Source organism: Camelina sativa, chromosome 3 (genome assembly GCF_030686135.1).
Source record: "Camelina sativa cultivar CO46 ecotype springtype chromosome 3, ASM3068613v1".
Lineage (NCBI taxonomy): Eukaryota > Viridiplantae > Streptophyta > Magnoliopsida > Brassicales > Brassicaceae > Camelina > Camelina sativa.
This window is the reverse complement of record NC_141882.1, coordinates 23,952,724-23,973,220: the sequence shown is the minus strand read 5'-3', so window position 1 is coordinate 23,973,220 and position 20,497 is coordinate 23,952,724. Positions and strand designations below refer to the sequence as shown.

General features: G+C 33.1%; 3 protein-coding genes and 1 pseudogene across 7 annotated transcripts; 1 reads left to right on the top strand and 3 right to left on the bottom strand.

Moving 5' to 3' along the window:
• Positions 1–6,103: 6,103 nt before the first annotated feature.
• Positions 6,104–8,455, bottom strand: LOC104777602 (uncharacterized). Its single transcript, XM_010501878.3, has 9 exons — positions 8,161–8,455; positions 7,994–8,061; positions 7,808–7,904; positions 7,585–7,713; positions 7,356–7,464; positions 7,120–7,264; positions 6,835–6,877; positions 6,578–6,751; positions 6,104–6,480 (listed from the first exon to the last, which is right to left on the bottom strand). Exons 1-9 carry the CDS (start codon positions 8,311–8,313, stop codon positions 6,358–6,360), a joined length of 1,041 nt encoding a protein of 346 aa, XP_010500180.1. The 5' UTR covers positions 8,314–8,455; the 3' UTR covers positions 6,104–6,357.
• A 991-nt stretch (positions 8,456–9,446) lies between these two features.
• On the top strand, positions 9,447–11,466 carry LOC104777601 (uncharacterized). Its single transcript, XM_010501877.3, has 5 exons — positions 9,447–9,799; positions 9,889–10,029; positions 10,139–10,258; positions 10,786–10,881; positions 11,217–11,466. Exons 1-5 carry the CDS (start codon positions 9,572–9,574, stop codon positions 11,325–11,327), a joined length of 696 nt encoding a protein of 231 aa, XP_010500179.2. The 5' UTR covers positions 9,447–9,571; the 3' UTR covers positions 11,328–11,466.
• Positions 11,467–12,526: 1,060 nt separating this feature from the next.
• Positions 12,527–14,157, bottom strand: LOC104779142 (putative F-box/LRR-repeat protein At3g18150 pseudogene; annotated as a pseudogene).
• Positions 14,158–14,544: 387 nt separating this feature from the next.
• LOC104777600 (26S proteasome regulatory subunit S10B homolog B) lies at positions 14,545–19,674 on the bottom strand. Of its 5 annotated transcripts, none has more exons than XM_087506722.1 (17): positions 19,225–19,458; positions 19,082–19,146; positions 18,942–18,979; positions 18,537–18,637; positions 18,247–18,414; positions 18,079–18,143; positions 17,914–17,981; positions 17,128–17,836; positions 16,710–16,829; positions 16,452–16,588; positions 16,196–16,357; positions 15,988–16,074; positions 15,808–15,894; positions 15,574–15,711; positions 15,132–15,323; positions 14,936–15,034; positions 14,545–14,849 (listed from the first exon to the last, which is right to left on the bottom strand). In XM_087506722.1, the coding sequence occupies exons 8-17, from the start codon at positions 17,228–17,230 to the stop codon at positions 14,775–14,777; spliced, it is 1,200 nt and encodes a 399-aa protein (XP_087362848.1). In that variant the 5' UTR covers positions 17,231–17,836; positions 17,914–17,981; positions 18,079–18,143; positions 18,247–18,414; positions 18,537–18,637; positions 18,942–18,979; positions 19,082–19,146; positions 19,225–19,458; the 3' UTR covers positions 14,545–14,774. The 5 variants fall into 5 exon arrangements, with proteins under 5 accessions (XP_087362848.1, XP_087362849.1, XP_087362845.1 ...); XM_087506723.1 differs by having other exon boundaries at positions 18,899–18,979; positions 19,225–19,456; XM_087506719.1 differs by lacking the exon at positions 18,942–18,979 and having other exon boundaries at positions 19,225–19,550.
• Positions 19,675–20,497: the final 823 nt, after the last annotated feature.

Genomic DNA, 20,497 nt, shown 5'->3' with positions numbered 1-20,497 from the left:
TAATTTCAAACACATTTTTCATAATACTGACTGGTTTAATCTTGTTTAAAGAATTTCATTAACTGATTTGTCTAGACTGATAGTTGTAACTTAATGATTACGATTAGTGTTATAATCAGATCATGACTGGAATAAATTTTATGATTGATGTATCAGTGTATGATGTTTGTAAGAGTTATAAAAAGATTTTATATACTTACTAATTGTGTTGCACAAAAAAAAAAAAAAAAAAAAAACTTACTAGTTGTGTTGTTAAATTTTTAATCATTTTTAAGGAAAGAAAACAAGGGACAAAAGTTAAAAAGGTGGGAAATGGGATCACATGGAAAGCCCAAGTCAAAAAAAGCATCAACGTCGCATCAACAATTTATTCGTTTTTAAAAAATTGGGCAGTATACAGTTTGTAAAATTACAACATTAAAGCTTTTGCGAAAGGGACAAGCGATAATAAAATCTAAACTGGTGAAAAGTTTTTCAGATTTTATACATGTACGGTAGTGAATGGGAATAGTTTTTTTTTTCTTGTTTTTTTCTTTTTCTTTTGACATACCTAATCTACCAAAGATTAATCCACCAACGCATATAATTAAGTTGGGGACCTATACTAATAACGTTATGTTTTCTGGAAAACAAATATCTATAACAACTATAGTACTACTATACCATTACCAACTATATTGGTTTAAACTAGATTCGTGAAATCAATCTTTTGGGATCACGATAATACCATACCAACTTAACGAAACGTGTTGATAAATGAATTGGTTAAACGTACTAATTGGTTAGTAGTATTAGGCAGTTTAACCTACTAATATTAATCTGGAAATACGTTTACAAAATTACCACTATATTTTATATCAACTGTTATTGATAATTAATTTTAAAAAAAAATCAATAATCAAAGGTCCATTTCTGATAACCAAAGAAGTTTTAGAAATCTTCTACTACGTTTTCTTTATAGCCAAACAACTCTCTTTTTTTTCTTTTGACATCACCAAACAACTGTTATCTATCCAAAGAAGTCTTAATATATTTGAGGTTTGGGAGTAAATTAACAGCTCGAGTATCATAATGCATCTAAATAATTGAGTTTTTGCTTTATTTAAGATCAACAGGAAGGTATTGAGGGCAATCAAACTAGATTTTTGTAGTTGTAGAGGCATTCTGGTTGAGTAGGGTTGGGAGGGGTTTTGTCGTTTTGAAAGTTCTTGGAAGAATCTCGTGTTTATGCATATGAAGAGAACATTGAGCGACATACTTTCGGAAAAATACTTTTTAATAGCGGAGATTATGGGATGACATTAAACGACATGTTTATTAACATTAAATTTGTGAAAGTTGCTATAAAGGAATAACATCACTGATTTTTTTTCTCTAATTTTTTCCGAGAAATGCATATATATTAATCTCATATGAGAAAACGTGATTTATAGTGCTCACGAGTCACAAAAAATTTTCAGATCGTTCATTAAAAAAAAAAAGCTATTTGGCTAAGTTATCTTTAAAAGTATATGGTATACCCTACCCTCTAAAAATACATAGAAAAAAAAAGTGACACACGTATAGACCAAATTAAACTGGCAATACTCACACCGACTAATTGATTTAAAGTTGATGAGATAATGAATTAGGTTTGATGTTGAAATTACATGATTATAATAGCGTAATAAGAAACCGGACATAGAAACATGTGCGATGACGACAAAAGAAGAAGAAGAAGCAACACGGTGATGGGTTTGCAGCTGGGCTCCATTTGCATGTGACTGTGATCCAGATTACCAATTCTTTGATTTTTATCCTTTGCATTATTATTTAGAGATGCACATATGAATACTTCCATAACCATAAAATAAAATAAAATTGTTCATCCGCATTCATTAGTACATCCCAAAATTTTTTGTTTTTGGGTCGTGGACGACAGTATACTTTGGTCTCAATCCATGTCCATATATACTTTGGTTTCACTCCACATCCATATCCAATAATGATTAAAACTTAGCTTCCACGAGGAATTTGAACATATGCATGTGCCCATCATCTTCTCTTTTTTTTTTTTTTTTTTTTTTTTGGACAAAAGCCCATCATCTTCTCATAACCTTCTTTTTATGAATATATTTGGACCGATGATTTGTGACTTGTGCCACCTCTTGTTTTATCTTTTAGAAAAAGTGATGTCACACTAGTTAATTTATGTAATTTCACTATTAGATTAGCTATAACGAATTTTCAGGGTTTTATTTTGTTTACGCTAATAATTTATGTTTACTTTTACTTATTAAAATAATACTCCATAAGTTTACGGCAACAAATTATATATTAGTTTGGTATCTATAAGCTATTTTATCAATTCCATGATTGCTAAATTAACATTATAGATATTTGATCTCAACAAATAGTGGAGTATGGTAACTTATGCTATTGTTATATAAAATCGTTTCAACAATGATAAACTATTATATATAGACCTAAGTATTCTATATTTCTAAACGTCTAGTTGGGAATTTTATATATATTTTAACTGAGAAAATTTGAAAACGTATTGAAAAAAACAACGTTCAAAAAGATTTAGATTGGATTCTCCAAACCTCAAAAATACTCAAATCCACTATAAATATATTATGCAGTTTCTACGGAGTCACTTAATCAGATTGACTTGGTATCAAACCAGACATTTGATTCGACATTACCAGTTTCTAGTATTTTAAGAGTGTTGTTCACTGAACAACATGTTACAACACATGAACACACGAGTTCTTGATCTCTGGAGCATACATGCTCCGATGCTCGTTAGTACAACCAAAATCTAAAATTCAAAAATCAAAAATTTATAATTATAAAATCTATTCAAAACTCATAGCTTTAATTTTTTTTTATTCGAACAATTATAGTGGATGCCAAAAAATAAGAAAATAAAAGATTGTTAACGGATGGGTAAAATAAAGGCTAAAATAAATTTGACATAGTTAAGCCTATTATTAGAAAACAAATACTACTATACTAAGAAATTGACATGTGCTCTCCTCGGAGATTTGCGATTGGATTTTAAAATGATTTAAGGATTGATTTCATGATTACGTAGCAATTTACAAAGTTAATTAAAATAAGATTAAAAAAGATGCGCACTGCAAGTCACAGTGGAGCTTTTGATTAGTTTTGTTAATAACGAGGCAGGAGGAATGAGATGCCGTTTAAGCGCCGTTTGTCACTCTTCATTGAAAATTATGATACACGCAAACGCCGCTAGATCTCCGTTCCGTTTACGTCGGTGCCTGTCTGATCCAGACGAAACGACATTACGTGTTTTGTGTTTCACAATTCCTTTTTTTTTTCTTCTAATTTTATCCAAGTTCCAACCTGTCTTATTTTTTTTTTAATGATTTAATTAAAACTGTGATTAACATTCAAATAAAATATCGTTCAGAGTTTTTTTGTTTTATTTTTCTGAAAATTAATCCAAAATGTAGAATATTAAGCGTACATCTATAACAACAAATACAATGATAGTCTGATAACTAAATGATTTCTTTGTGACGAGGAGGGAATGCGCAGACAGGATAGCTCAGGAGACAACCTCTTTTCAGAGAAATGAGATCCGATTTTATTCTAATGCACCGCATTGGCTAGAGTATCTAGTGGCAACAGAACTTGTATCACATAACATTGGTGAATAATAAAGTTGTTGTTGAGTTAAAAAAAAAAAAAAAAAATGATTTCTTTGTGTATTTTATGATTAAAAAAAAAAAGAAATACCAATACACTAGTTTCATTTTCACTTCATCGTATGAGAAAAAAGATGAATAAATAAAAATATGGAGTCTATGGTTATGGGTTTGCTTTCTTAACATATCAAATATCTTATCTTCCTACAAAAGAGAGAGACCCATATAAAGACTGAAAAACAAAATTTGATTTCTTGAACACCAAGAACCTAGACAAGAGAGTTACTAAATTTTTTTTGAAGGAACTAATTCTTACTATACTCTAAATCCACCAAAGTCAAGCTCCAAAGCTCAATTGAGATTTGGGATCATAATAGAACCATTTTACCAAATCTCATTTACTCTCATTAGCTTCATCTTCAACATGAGTCTCCTTCCCAAATTTCTTCAATGCAAACGAATATACCTCTTTCTTTCTCATTTCGTCACCATTTTCACCCTGTGATAAAGTTTGAAAACATGTCTATAATCAAATCATGTGTGTTTTGTAAGTTTTAAGCTTAGTTAAGGGAAAGTTCTCAAATCAATAACAAAGATAAGAGATTATAACAATCCAAAAATTTGATAATAGTCTCTCAAGATAAAACCATTCGATCATAAAAATACCAAGCCACCATCTATCCAATATTACAAATCTTGTGCAGAACTTGGAAGCTCGTACCTCGTACCACTCCCCAATGTAATGTTGATAGTTAAAAAAATGGATTAAATAAAATAGAAAAACCAAAGTGAATGAAAAAAAAAAGCATAAGCCTTATATTGGATGTCTCGGAGTTAGGTGACCGACATGTCTAAATAAACTTCATAAATGATCAAACAAAATATTAGTAATTTGGTAATAATGACGAGTGGAACTGGAACTTGTTTTTTTAATGGTTATATTTTATTTTTTATATAATTTAAACAATTGGTTTTTTAAAAATTCTTTAATTAGAATCAGCCGTCTACATAGTCATTCTTTGGCTTGATTCTTTCGTAATCTGAAAAAAAACCCATCAGAGTTGTTGTTGTTCATAGGATTTTTGTCATCATTAAAATGTCGTTGAAGCTTTGTGAATGTATCATCATATTCAGCTCACAATCATGGTGAGAGTGTATGGACATCTCACGATCTTGAACATTATGAAAGCTACAATTTTCCTTATCATGTTCCAATGTCCTTTCTAACATATCCAGCCTCCTTTTTGGGATAACTAAAGGAGGAAGAAGTTTTTGACCATTTTCACAATCTTGGGTTTTCAAGCTGCAAATTTTTCATGGTTTAGATAAACAGTCATCTGTAACTCATTCTTCATCCTTTGATTGATACCGAGAGGAACACTCTTCTCATGAATTATTTATGGAAGAACAAATCGGTTGTTAAATATTCTCCAAAAATATATACATCATAATATCCATTTCTAAAGTTTTAATCAAACCAAATAAAAAAAACTATCAAAATGAAAAAAAAAAAGTCCAAAGGCCTAAAAATCAACAAATAAACCCATCAATATGTGATTAAACTATATCAATGCCTCGGATTTCGTGTTCACTATACTACAAACCTTCTTTTTTTCTTTCTACATCATATCAGTCCATTTACTAAGCTACCAATTTTTCCTACAAATATTTCATTATATATGTTGTGATTATCTACATCCTTTCTAACCAAAATTTAGAGTTTTAATTCCGTTTTTAACAGATTTCTTTCCAATTTTAACATATTTCATTCCATTTCATCTTTAGTACTTAATTCTTATTGTAAAATTCTTTAATTTACTATTACAAATATCATAGATTTTTAAAAAATATTTATTAATGAATTATGCAATTACTCGAACTTAAGATATGTGGGATTCAACTACATATGCAAATCACTCGACTCAGCTTAAATCCTACTATAGTAGAGATGTATATATAAATATTAGATCCGATTTTCCGACTAGATTCTCTATTACCGTTTTTAAAACAAAAATCCTAGTATAAATAAATGTTTTTGAAAACGCTGTTAACGAATAAGTTAATTTCTACCTTCTCCAATATACGAACTTGCAATTTTTTAATTAGAAAATTACAATGTCAATGACTCAATTAAACTATGGGATCGATCCCATTAAACTATCATACTTATAAATATGTAGTAGGCCAATACCAGTCTATCAATCTCATGTTTAACTTTTACTTTTCTCCGTTTGCTAGGCATTATTAATTAAGCGGTTTTACAACTCCTTCCAACCTGTCTTATTATGTTTTTTTCTTTTTTTTTTAATTGCAAAATATATACTCTCTTTTTAGGCTTTTTGAAAATTTCACAAATAAAAACTTGATTGCATTCAATACATAAATGGGCATGTCTCTGTAAACAAAAAAAAAAACATACTCTAGGGATAACAGAAAAAAATATATGGAGTTTATGGTTATGGGTTTGCTTTCTTTAACAGATCCAAATTCTTTTCCTACAAAACAGAGAGGCCCATATGAAAACTGGGAAACAAGCTTTGATCACTTGAGATCCAAAGACCTAAACAAGTGAGTTACTTCAAAAAAATTTCAAGGAACTAACTCTTAGTATACTCTACATCCACCAAAGTCAAGCTAATGAGAATTGGGATCATAAACAGAATCCATTTAACGCAACAAAATAAATGGCAATGACGTCTCATTTACTCTCATCAGCTTCATCTTCTACATGAATCTGCTTACCAATACCAAATTTCTTCAATGCCAGCGAATATACCTCTTTCTTTCTCATTGATGTTCTTTCCGCCACCATTTTCACCGCCTGATAAAGTTTGAAAACATGTCTATAAACAAAATCCTGTGTGTTTTGTAAGTTTTAAGCTTAGTTAAAGGAAAGTTCTCAAATCAAAATGGTTTACCGTGGAAAGGCTATGTCCATCAGAGATCAGCCCTCTTAACTCTTCTTCAAGTTGAGAATCCGTTGGATTTTCAGCTTTGGTTTCTTCTTCGCCTTCAATCAAAAGCGTGATTTCTCCTTTTGGTTGGCGACTCAGAAACTCTTGCTTGGCTTCCCCTATCGAACCCCTCCAAAACTATTAATAGGAGGTATCTCTCATCAGTGAGTTATATTACAAAACGGTTTATTATGCACATATAGAGTGATAAAAGATGTTACCTCTTCATGCAGCTTTGTAATCTCCCGAGCTATTACACATTGCCTGCACCACAAAATACATTTCAGGACCAGGCATAGGACTGGCTCCTAACTCCTAACAGTAGCAGATGAAAAAATATCGCCTCATTTCCTTGGTGATCGATAATTGTATTGAGAGAGTCTTATATCATTAGGTATCAATCAACAATAAAGACTAAGGAAAAAGAGAGAAAACAAAGTGGATACGCATTGGTATCAATTCATTCAGCAGATGTTACAATAACTTTCTTGAAATATACAACAAACCTTGATTCGCCAAAATAAGGGGTTGTTTCTTCAAGAAACTGTGACAACTTATGAGGTGGAACATAAAAGATCTGTGTTCTTGTCTCATTTGATGAAACTACCAGCCTCTCCTTCCTTGTTCCAGAATGCTTCGGAAGAAATCCAACTGTAAAAACCAAGTTGTTCGAAAATTAAAAACTTTATATCAGCTTGACCAAGATGGCTGAGACTGAGAGGAATAAGATGGGAGAATTTACCGAATGTGAACTCATCTGTCTCCAAACCAGAGGCAGAAAGAGCAGAAACTACAGCACAAGCCCCAGGGATTGGTATCACATCAATATTTTCTTTCACACATATTTTTGCCTGAGAAAAGATGATAACAAATGTTTTCTCATATTTTCCATTTAAATGAAAGATCAATAGACACTAGTTTATTAATCCAGCAAGCTGACTACATATAGAGAGAAAATGAAGGACACTCACAAGTTGAGTACCAGGATCACTAATGCCAGGTGTCCCTGCATCGCTGATAAGAGCAACAATCTCACCTTGTTTCAACCGTGTCAACACTGCTTGCTCTCTTTGGGCCTCGTTGAACTTGTGATAACTAAGCTACAAGCCTAAACCTCATAAATTCAATAAACATCACATTGATAAAAACAAAAAGAGACAGACTACTTCCATATATATAGAAGAAGCAACTTACAAGCTGAGCTTTAATATTGTAATACTGAAGCAACTTCCCAGAGTGTCTCGTGTCCTCAGAGAGAATCACATCCGCAGATCTCAATACACGAATCGCACTAAACCATTGTCCCAAACAAATTGATTCAAGAATTAGAAATCTCTCATTTTACAAATAATGCAAAAGCCTTAGAAATTGAAAGAGTACCGTAAAGTGATATCTTCGAGGTTTCCGATTGGAGTTCCGACGAGGTAAAGCCCAGGTTTGAGAGGACCCTGAAAGGAAAGCAGATAGATTTATAGTCAGAAAATGGAATAACTCCAAAAAAGCCCTAATTGAATTTGATCAAGAAACAAAGAGATGAGTGAACTTACGCGTTTTGAATCATCCTTGGCTACAGAGTCGGCGAACTCCGACGAAGAACAAAATGAAATTGCGGCGGTTCTGGAGAGAACCGGTGAACGGAAGAGAAGTGAAAGAGGAGAATAGAAACGAAGGGAAGCACAAGGAAGACAAAGTCTCGCCATTCCCGCTCACAGTTTGGTGTTACCTTCTTCTTTCTCTTGTTTATCTTCCAAAAAGTTAAAAATGGTGTTTTTAGCTTCTCTGTTCTCAAAAAAAAAAAAAAAAAACATAACATTCTCTGTTCTCTTAAACCCTAACCAAACCGAACCAAAGTGAAAAGGTTTGGTTGTCAAAAAAAAAAAAAAAAAAGGTTTGGTTATGTTTAAATCCTCAAACCCACATGGTTAGCATTTTTGACAATTTTATCGGTTAATTTGGTTAAATTTAGCGGTTCTCTGGAGAACATAAATATTTTTTCTTCTAAACCATTTTTTAGTTTTGGAATTAGGCAAAAACTAACCAAAAAAATAATAATATTAACTAAGTATTCTAACCATAAACCTATAAAATTCCTCACATAAACTATAGTATATCATTTTTACGTTAATAATATTATTTTTTCTTATAAATATTCTTAATATATATAGAAACGCATAGATATATATATATATATATATTTTTTTTTTCTCAGGGTCAAAATATATATTGAGTAATAAAATAAATTTTATGGAAAAGAATATGTTGAGTACTATGATACAGTATTTGTATTCTCTGATATGAGAAAAATATTATATTTTAGTGTATCGTTTTTTTTCTTTATAAAATTACGGTAATTGTAGTTGAAATGTAGTAGATAGATAACATATTATAGATCTATCACTGAAACCTAATATTTGTCTATAATTCTACTGTCAATTTCTAATATTTGTAAACCTATTTTGTATTGTCAAATCTAATTAGAGTGTTGTTGATTAGTAATCTGATTAGCAGTAAGCAAAACCCGTCAACCTTGACAAAAAGAAATCCAAACTTTTTAGATGATAATTTTCCTAAAATCCAGTTGAATTGTTGTCTAGTCTCTTTTACTCATCACTCCATGTAGTGTATAAGAACATAATGTATACTCTTAAGAAACTCTAAAAAAACAAAATGAACACTAACTTAAGCAAAATAACTAGGCTGTTTGGGAGCTATATAGAGGCAAAGTACTTCCAAAATCGTTGGATCAAATCTTTTTTAGGTCATGAATTTAACCAGAAACATTAATGACGACAATGGGATCCACACAATTGATTCCGATCCCAAGTTCCCAACTAACATACCACCAATAATGTCGGCCTATTAACATCGCTCAAACCTTTTTATTCCTCTCCATCACTATTGTCAACATAAGCAATATAGGTCTTGAATTGGGGAAAAAAAAAAAGAAAGAGATCAAGAATGGACGAAGAACTAGTAAGAGCTATTAAGATAATAGTATTTGGAGTAATCTCATGGGGTGTGGCCTTTGTTCTCACCCGGAGAATCTTCTCAAGCTACTCCTTCAACTTCAGCAACCGTCTTCTCTCGACGGCTCACGCCACAATCGCTGTCACATTAGCAACACTCTCTGTTCAAGATTGGTCTTGCCCTGTTTGTCCCCGAGCATCTAAGCCATCTCTCAAACAGGTTCCTTCTTAACCACGTAATCAGTTCTCTCTTGACTCTTTTTTGCAAATTTAATTTGTAACCAAGCTGAGATGGAAAACCACAAGCAGATAGACGTGATGGCGTTTTCATTGTCATATATGATCTACGATCTCATATGTTGTCAGTTCGATCAAGTGATCAGCATTGATAACGCGGTTCATCATTTTGTTAGCATTTTTGGTTTTATAGCTGGACTTGCCTACCAAAAGGTATTATTAATTCTCTAATTTAATGGTTACACTAAGATATATATATATATATATATATATATATGAGATCTTGGGTTATTAAATGTTGGTACCATTTCTTGTTTCGAAGTCTGGATCTGAGATCATCGCTACACTGTGGATAGCAGAGGTATCGAGTCCTTTCTTCCACCTTAGGGAGATTCTCAAAGAGATTGGATACAGAGACACCAGCCTCAATCTAGGCGCCGATGTGAGTGTATCAATAAAAAAGTTCATAAAATCATATATATAAATTTACAAAGTATAAATCAATTTTTCTTTTGAAAGCTCTCAAGACTAAAACACGTTAATTTCGATTTGTAGTTTACTAAACAAAAAGATTGTATTCTTTTAGAAAATCAAATACATATAGATGTAACTTCTACACCATCTAGAAATATTAAGTAAACTAGTTCAAATTGTGGGGGTCATTTTTTGTTTCTTTAGTGTTCATAAGTACCTACACTAATATTTTATTGAATAGTATTTTTGTCACTTAAAACGTTTATAGTGGTCTTATTTGTTTATGGTTTAATTTCATTGAATTAGCAATTGGCATTGAACATTTCTTATAGTTACGGTCCTCCTGTAAAACCCAAACCTACTTCTCTTTAGCATTATTGTCTTTTGTTTGTTTTAGCAATATATTTTATTAAAATAAAAATTAGATTTATTTTATTTAGTATAGACCTGCTAAAAAACCTAAGCACCAAGCTGTTTTACATTAACTGATGATAGGTATGTTTTGCCACTATATTCACATTGGCGAGAATTGTGTGCGGACCATTTCTCGTTTACGTCAGTCTGTCAGCTGATAATCCCATCTTCATCAAGGTATTTTATATTTTTCCCAACTACCAACAAACAGGTTTTAATTATATTCGTCAACAATATAATACTTTTAAACAAAAAAAAAATTATTAAACAACAAAATCAATATAACTTTATATTTTTGGATCACCATATTTCGTTTTGGTCTTTGCTTTTAATACATATTTTGATATTCACCATTTTCTCCTTTTAGAAAAAATAAAAGTAAAATGTGAATTTTTTTTAAACACAACTTGTGTATTGATTTCATCGATTTCTCCCTTTTTTTTTTTCTAACACAACAATAATCTCTCAGTACGTCATAATTGTAATGTGAATATTGTTTTCTTTTCTTACAGGCAATGGGATCAGGATTACAACTCGTGAGCATATTTTGGTTCTATAAGATTTTCGGGATGATGAGATATAAACTTTTTAAGAAGCCAAAGTCAAACAAAAAGTCTACTTAGTTAGAGATATACTAAATCTGATTTAATTCAGTTATTTTTGTTTTTTTCTTTCTTAAACATTTATAGTCATTTATCTATAAATGTTATAAAAATGTATTCAAAAATAAAAAAGAAATATATATGTGTCAATAAGATCCAATTTGTATGTGTACTGTGTAGGCATTTTACCGAACCGTACAAACCAAACCAAAGTTTACATACAACTCATTTGGTTAAGCTTTTTTTTAACCAGAACTGTTTGGTTCAGTTTAGTTTGGTAAGCTTTTTCAACCCGAATGAAACTGAATCTAACCAATAAGAAATTATAGTATGTTTAGGTAAAATGTAAAATGTTCAACATGAAGTAAAATACAAGAATTATAATGAAAAAAAGGTCCAATAAGACTAGAGACTACTATAAGTCCTGTGATTCACACTATTCATCTGATTCCATCCGCTAAGACCATCTCCAAATATTTTTCCTATTTTTACCTTTACAATAGAGAAACTCTATAATATAGGTAACTTTTGCTCCAATGGATACCTCTATTTTTTCCTCTAAAAAAGAATATTCTGAAGAGATTATTTTTTTACTTTACTATTAATACTTTTTACTTATAAAAGTTGCAAACTAACCCATTTATTTTAGTATTTGTGAAACATTCATAAAATTATGATATTATTTAAATTTTTAACATTCATAAATATTATTTAAATATCACATTTATTAAAAGAAATACATTGCATCATATAAAATAATAAAAAATAGTAAATTTTCTTTTGCAAATGATAGTCTCAAATTTTAAAAATGTTTTTCTATACAAAAACTTTTAAAAATTTTCTATACGAAAACCTTTACAAATTTTAAACCAAAATATTAAAATTAGTCAAATTTAACTTTATAATCAATTATCCTATTAATATACAAATTAAATTATTATTAAAATATTTAAATTATTATTAAACTATTTAAATATATATTTTATTTATGGGTTTTGTTAGTTTCCAAGGATCCAAGTGACTGATCCAATCGCAAGATACTTCGGACTAAAACGTGGGCAGGTCGTGAATATTTAAATTATTACTAAACTATTTAAATATATATATATATATATATATTTATTTATTTTGATCGTAAATATAAAAGTGTTAAAAGTTCAAGGACTATTTTATAAATAAAAAAGTTTAATTCTATTAAAGAGAAAAAAAATAGAGTCCCTCTATACATAGAGGAAAAAATAGAGATCTCTGTTATAGAGGTAGAAATAGAGATGGGTTGGAGTAGATTTTACTCTAAAATATAAAAAGCAAATATAGAGGTGAGTTGGAGATGTCCTTAGGGAGACGTTGTTGTTATGCGGAAGTGCTGGACGGACCAGCTCCGTAATTTAATGTTCGCTCAACAGTAACACCATCTGTTCTAATGTCTTTGCGTTTTTTAGCACAAGTTCCACGAATGAAGTCACGTGCTTTAACTCTACATCCCAACGGTTCTCGTTCCAGAAGACTCCATCTTTTGATTTCCAGCATTGATCCGGATTCAAGCCTTGCGTAGTTAGGTAGCCGTCAAAGCCCTGCTCAACAAAAAGAAAAACACAAAAATGATAGTTAGTTAGAAGAGAGGCCAAGCAGGAAAATAAAAGAGTACGTTGACGGTAACCATACCGGTAATGTGTTGCTGTCCCATGCGCGTAAGGTGAGCTTCTTTAAACAAGGTGAGTTTTGTAACAGCCTTTCTATACCAGGAATAACATACTGAAAGATCACTGTCTCGAGAGTCAAATATTTGACCTTTAACATCGGAAAAGGAACACCACAAAGCTCCGCAAGAGATAAAATCTAACAACAAGCACAAAAAGATCGATATTGAATTGAGTACAACCATGCATATATATAACATAGATTTAAACATTCCTAAACCTGTAAATCAAAAAGTGGTGCAACCAGCTGCTTAATCAAAAGATACCTGAAGAAAGTTTCCGCCCAATGTAAGCTTTTCCGCGTTCTGTATCTTTTCAAGCATCTTTAGCACCATTACTTGAAGAAACTCAGCATTCACCGTTCTTTGCGCGTGGTTGAATCCAATTTCCATTTTCGCTTCGGTTAAAGAAGAGACATCAACTAAAGTACACGGTAACAGAGAGTTTCTCAATGTGAGACTATGGAGATGTGGTGCCAGGATCTGCGTTGGCCCGGGGACCCAAATGTTGCGTCTTATTTCTAATGTTGTCAGACGCAATGAGTCTCTGAGATCAAGAACCATCAGTTTATCGCAAAAATACAATGTTAAGCTTTCAAGAACTGGACAACCAGACAGAATCTTCGCAATGGATTCGTCAGACACTTTACAACAACCCAAGTACAACTTCTTCAGTGATGTCCAGAGCACAGAGTCTTTGGGAGTTAAATCAGCGAAGCATAGCTCAAAGGTGAGTTGCTTGACAGAGGAATTGATGAAGAAGAAATCAGGAATAGGTAAGTTGCCACATTGGTCGACTTCCAAGGAAAGATTCTCCACGTTGCGGGAGATGGCGAACTTGATCCACTTGTCTACGTGGAGTTTGCTGCTGGTACGTTTGTGGAAGTTTATTATCTTGGGAGCAGTGTGGTAATTACTTAGGGTTTCGTATATGGATTCATCATCACGATCACATATGTAATCAACGAAGTAGAGAGAAGGTATATCGCACCATACATGCCTCCATCGTTTTGATAGAAGAGATGTTCTGATGGCGAATTTTGTTGGAATAAAGGTGAGGATATGTTGGAGGATCACATCAGGTAAAGAGCTGATTACGTCTTCTACTGCTCCTTCTCCTCTTAAAGCGGCGGTCCAGCTCTTGCCGGCCATCTTAATTTATGAACTATTTGCGATTTTCTTAGGGTTTGTTTTTTTTAGTACAGCAAAAGGCCAAAGGGGGCTTTCTCGACGTTACTTAAATAGGTATCTTATTATTATACTTAAATAGGTAATCTTATTATTATACGTATAAAGGTTAAAGATTGGTTTTTGGGCCAGACCTGTTTAACATTCACGACGAGCGAATCTTATTCTTCTACAATATTTTCTCCCTGCACGGCTGCACCACGTTTATAGTGAACAGTTTTCACGTGTATCACAAGATCATGTTAAACGGATTTACCTACCGGCGCCATGCATGTTGAATGACGATGAATGGACTTTGGGGTTTTACAAATAATCCTTTCAAAGCAAAATAGAACTCGTGGCGCCGAAAGATTAATCAAACTGACTCTTGACTTTCTGAACCATATTTAAAGATATAGGAGGCATAAACATATAAAATTACTGTCATTACTAAAGCAAGAACTTTTGTATACTAAAAACCTCGAAACAAAAACATTCAGAAACTGAAACAGAATCATTAGCTTGTTTTTCAAAGTGAACAGCAGCAGAGTTTTTCACTGCCACCCTTAGGCTCTGTCTTCTTCTCTGAGCTTCTTCTTTTCTTACTCTTTCCCGAAATCTGCGTTGTAGTGAGAGCTCGACTCAAGTTTCTTGGCCTCGCTCAGCTTTCTCACCGCCTGTACGACCGACAAATTTGATAAGCAGAAAAGTTTGGGTACGAATAAATATGTAACAAATGCAGAGTATTTATTTTTGTATCTACCTTCATGAAGTCTTCATGGATTACATAATCGCGCTCTGCTCTGATTGCAAACATTCCAGCTTCAGTGCATATGTTACGCAGATCGGCACCATTGAAACCCTATGGATTTTGATTTAGAGCAACAATCAGTGGGATTCGTTATCTATAGCCAATGCAAAACTACACCGCAGTGAGCATATAAGAAACAGAAACAAACCTCTCCAAGTTTCACAATAGCCTCATAATCTATTTCTCCATGCTTGGCAATACCAGATGCGTGGATCTTGAGGATTTCCATTCTTGATTGTTCATTTGGCAATGGGATCTCAATCTTTCTATCTAACCTACCCGGACGGAGAAGTGCTGGATCAAGAACATCCGGCCTGTTGGTGGCCATTATCATTTTCACCTAATAATATTATTTCCCAAGTATCAGAGGATATTCCATTGAACAAAGAATATTGGGAGGCAAGTAAATTTCACAATGGTAACTAATACTCGCGATGATTTCATATTATAACCACTTGTGTGAAACCTAAGTTAGAAAGACAAAACACTTTGAACTATAGGTACCCCAACAAGTTTCACATCTCAGCTCGTGAAATAACTTAACCACACAGATTTATGCACGTGTAGTAATCTAAAACTATAGGTCATACCTTTCCAAGTTGGTCAAACCCATCAAGCTGGTTGAGTAACTCCATAAGTGTTCTTTGAATTTCACGATCAGCACTAGTTCCTTCGCTAAATCGGCGCCCACCAATAGCATCTATTTCATCCATGAAAATGATACAAGGCTAGCCCCGAAGAAGGAGAGTTAATAAAAGAAATTCATGAACTTCAATATAAAGTATATCAAGGTATAAGACAAGAGGAATAAGATGGTATTCTACCTGGTGTTCACGAGCATAGTTAAACATTTCTCGAATCAACCTAGCACTTTCTCCAATGTATTTGTCTATGATTGCACTTGATACAACCTGAACATGAAGGCAGAAAAAAAGAGAGTTTATTTAGAGCAGATAAGGCATAATAAGATTGAACACCAAACCACTTCAACAACCAAATCAAACCTTCAAGAAGTTGGCATCGATGTTGCTGGCAATAGCCCTTGCTAATAGAGTTTTTCCAGTACCCGGAGGTCCATACAGAAGGACACCCTGGAATGAGAGAAAAGCAAATTAGCCTCAATGGAATTTGAAGTGAGTTTCAATTCTTTTAGCCATAAGCATGGGATAGTTTGTGATAGCTAAAGAAAGGAGTGGAGAGAGAATTAAGTACCTTAGGAGGTTTAATCCCTACTCTGAGGAAAAGTTCAGGATTCATGAGCGGCAACTCAATAGACTCCCTAAGTTCCCTGATCTGATCACCTAAACCACCCACAGCCGAGTAACTAATGTTGCCTGGATCTTCATGCAACATGTTATAAACAACAGGATCGACCTATCATCAAAAAGGATAGCACAATGTTAAAGCCAGTACAAAACACACTCTTTTAAAAGAATAAGAAACAAGCAATTCCAAAAATCAAGCATACTTCACGGGGAAGGGCTCGCATAATCGTTAGCGTAGTCATATCCAGAACAACTCGAGTTCCTGAAGTCAGTTTTTCCTTGTCCACCTTGCTACGACAACCCACCACATAACGAGGGCCACTACTTGCCTTAACAATCACTAAAATTACACAAAGAAAACGTAGAAAAAATCCCACCTTTAGTTATTAAAAGCAAAAAGAAACACTTAGTATTCGAATCAAAAGCCATAGGTAGAGAGAGAGAGAGAGACAGGAAATTACATCGCTCATTATCAAGAGGACGTAGTACTTCTCCGATAATCTGGCCAACGCTTTGAAGAGACTTCAAATCATCCTCGGTTTTGTTGAATTCCTTTTTAGCTCCTCTTAAATTCTCCCTTGCTGCATACCCACAAGCAAAACCCAGTTTATAGAATCTCAACTGAACTATCAAAAAGTTCAATTAAGCTTTGAGATCGACTTCAAATTCACAAAATCAAGTGTAGAAACGGTGGAATCAATTCAATTCGGAACTCCAAAACCCCTAAAATCTCGTTTCAAGCAGACTAAATTCCCAAGGGTTCTAATGAGAACAAAGAGTAGGAGCGAACCCTAGATTCGATTTTGACTCAAGAGCTCAGGGAAACAAAAGAAGAGAGAGAGAGAGAGAGAATGAGGAAGATTTAGGTGGAAATCGAACCTGTGCGGACACGGGATTCGAGCTCTTTGTGATGAAGGAGCTTCTTCCGGTACTCAGTCACCGCAGCGGTACGGCGTCTAGCAGCGTCGTCTCCGTCGCTCATCTTCTTCTACAGATCTCAAAGTTCGACGACGACACAGGGCTATTTAATTTATCAATTGTTTTTTTTTTCTTTCTAATTTCTTCTTATAAAAAAGTGTTTTCTTGAGCAATGGGTTTTGTTAGATATCAAATAGGGGCTTTTGGGACCATAGACTATATGTATTTCTGGTCTAAATATTATTCTTCCGTTTTTTTTTTTTTGCCGTTAATAGAAAAGTTTTTTTAACATAATCGATCCCATAAGAGTTTTCAACTACTCATTAAGGGCATGGGAAGATATATTTTTAGAGTTGTAAAATTTTTTAATTAATATAATTTGTATTTTTGGTTGAATAAGAACTTTGGGTATTATAATTAAAATGTACCCCTCCAATGGTAGGTTCTAATATTGAGTCTCTAAATTTGAATTTTTTTTTTTTGAAAATAAAAAAATAAAGTACAATATGAAATTAAAATTATTGCATGTATCATGTTTCAGCAAATCCATATAGAGAAACAACAACAATCAAAACCAAAATCTCAAACTTCACTTATGAACTGTGTTGATGATAGATACAAAACCTTAAGCGTCTGAGTTGTCTTCATCATTCTTCAAACCATCTCTGATCTGCACATACAGAATTAGAAGAAACCATCATTAATTATGAATTAAAACAGCAACACCAATGAAAACCATGAACAAACCTTAACGCCTTTTACTTCTGTTGATGATAGTGGTGTCCACAATTTTGGACAGCTTCCAAATAGGTTGGCTGCAATGAATTAAAAAAGAAGAAGATTATTATTGGTTGAATAAACTTGAAACAGAACAAAGTAAAGAAAGGAAAAGAGGATACTGAGATTACTTACGGAGCAAGAAGAGAGAATTTTCCATCGGAGGAAAGGGAACCATATAATATCTCCATCTAGCGAAGCTAGCAGCAACAAAAACCATAATAGAATAAAATATATCAGTATCTCTATCTGATCTAAATTGTGTAACAAAGAATAAACTTTAAAAAGGGGAATAAGACTCACACTTATGGATGGAGAATTCGAAGTGGACAAGGAAGACGTATTGTATTGAGTCAAAGACCATCAATCACTAGAAGAAGTCTGATGTTGTTATCGTGAGCATTCTCATCGGCCAAGTTTTTATTATGAAACTGAATTCATACTTTAAAGTTCAAACCATATCTCTTTGAACTGCACATTGAATCAGAAGAACCATCGTTAATTTTTGAAGTCTGCAATAACAGCCTAAGTTCAAAGCCTAAATCGCAAGTGTTTAATTATTAAAATCCAAGTGAAAAGAAGCTTCATAATACCTGCTTAGTCAGACACTTCTTTTGTTAAAGCAATTGCAGATGTCTCTATGTATGCTGGCTGGTTACTAAGCCCTCCCTTGCCAATGTTTAAAGATGAAAGTCTTGCAAGAGAAAGAAAAGATAATAAGTTCCAGGTAGATTAACAAAACAAATTCATTAAGCTATGATCAGTCTGTTCTAAAGTGATGAAGACTAGAAAAAGGCATCATCATCGTCGGTAATAATGGCAAGAAAGAGAGCCTTGCATATATCATCTTCCATCTAATCCATATAGAGAAACAACAACAAACAATTGTGGTGTTGATGATAGAAATATCACAGTCTACACTTATGGATTGTGGTGTTAATGATAGAAATATCACATTCTACACTTATGGATTGTGGTGTTGATGATAGAAACAAAACCTAAGCAGTCAGAGTCTTCTTCTTCATCGTTATTCAAACTAATATGCAAATAGAGAATTAGAAGAAACCATCGTTAGTTATCAAGTCTGAATCAAAAACAGCAACATCAATGAGAAAACCAGAAAAGTGGGGAATTTGACCTTCTCCTTTGATCCAAGTTCTAGTAACGGCAATGATATTCCAATAAAATGCAAATCGAAGAACCCTAATTTGCGAACAGAACTCAACAACCCTAATCCGTTTAACTAATCACAAATTCATACTATTAAAAAGACAAACTTACCAGCCGATTCCAATTCTTCAATCTCATCCGAATCAATCGACTCCAAAATCAAATCTCAACCAATTTAATCTCGGAGTCGATTCAGTATCCTCCGAATGGCCTCCGCAGGTTCAATATCCTCATCATCGGATCTCCTCTAAACCCAATCTCCTAGCAAGAGATGATATATTCGATCCGAAAAAAAAAAAACCTACTTCTATTATTCTCTTTAGTGAACAGAAGGGTGACACGTACAGTCTCTTATTCCACAAAAGATGTTGTTAAATAAGAGGCTCTCTTATAATTTTTTGTTTTCTTTGATTTTTTTTTTTTGTTAGTATTGCACTAAAGCTGCGTTACAACCCCCGTTGGGGAAGACCTAAGACACAAACAAAACAAAACACTTCTACTACTAGTCTACTAGCCATTACCCTACTCATACTCAATTGTTATTAACTATACTTCTTTGTCACCAATAAGCTGGATCAGACCTCTCTCTGAAATTTCCGGCAGAACCCAGGGACCCATTTATAGTAATCCAAAAAGAGAATGCAACAAGTTGTAAAGAAAATGAAACCACCCGAAGCTAGAGTCCATCTGCCAAATTACTAGATACAGACTGAAGAGGAGGAATAACTTTCTAGTAACAAAAACAGCAGCTTGCGGGCTTGTCTATTATCTCTCAGTCGAGGACTTTTGAATCCAAGAATACGATCCTCCATATCTTGGATATGATTAATTAGACGGACCAGACCATCCTCACCCCATGTTAGATTTATAGCAATATGAACCAAATTAAGAACTCTGTTATACATCTAAGTCAAAACCCATGCCCCATGGCTTGGAAACCATCAAGTCACATCCAACCACCTTCTTCTATTTTTAAATTCTTTCTTGATTCAATCGAAAATTGTTTTGTAAAACAGTACAAAGTTGTCAAACAAAAACATCATGTGATTCCAACAAACCAAAAAAAAATGGTTCCTTCAAGAATCAAAATTGTAATTTTAGCTTCAAAAATTGTAGGATTACATGTGGTACATTATGTACCTTTAATGTCAAAAGATTATTGAAAAGAAGTTCTGGAAAAAGATTTACTTATAGGGAATGCGAGATCATCTTAATGATATATATTTTCTTAAATTGTAACAGTTGCCTAATCTACTCAAATTATGGCTATAACCTCAACAAATTTCATTTGCGTAAATCCCAATGGGAGTAATTACCGTGTTGGTAGCTAGCTTTGTGTTCAAAGTTTGGGCACTCACAATATTGATAATGTTAGGTTAATGTC

Coding starts and splice junctions, on each gene's coding strand:
- LOC104777600 (XM_010501876.3), bottom strand. CDS start 17,230: ATGAGCGACGGAGACGACGCTGCTAGACGCCGTACCGCTGCGGTGACT. Junction 16,830..17,127: donor CGAATCCCGTGTCCGCACAG/GTTCGATTTCCA, acceptor GTGGGTATGCAG/CAAGGGAGAATTTAAGAGGA. Junction 16,075..16,195: donor TAGGGATTAAACCTCCTAAG/GTACTTAATTCT, acceptor CTCTCATTCCAG/GGTGTCCTTCTGTATGGACC.
- LOC104777601 (XM_010501877.3), top strand. CDS start 9,572: ATGGACGAAGAACTAGTAAGAGCTATTAAGATAATAGTATTTGGAGTA. Junction 9,800..9,888: donor CTAAGCCATCTCTCAAACAG/GTTCCTTCTTAA, acceptor AACCACAAGCAG/ATAGACGTGATGGCGTTTTC. Junction 10,882..11,216: donor ATAATCCCATCTTCATCAAG/GTATTTTATATT, acceptor CTTTTCTTACAG/GCAATGGGATCAGGATTACA.
- LOC104777602 (XM_010501878.3), bottom strand. CDS start 8,313: ATGGCGAGACTTTGTCTTCCTTGTGCTTCCCTTCGTTTCTATTCTCCT. Junction 7,265..7,355: donor GACAGATGAGTTCACATTCG/GTAAATTCTCCC, acceptor TGGTTTTTACAG/TTGGATTTCTTCCGAAGCAT. Junction 6,481..6,577: donor ATGGACATAGCCTTTCCACG/GTAAACCATTTT, acceptor AAACTTTATCAG/GCGGTGAAAATGGTGGCGGA.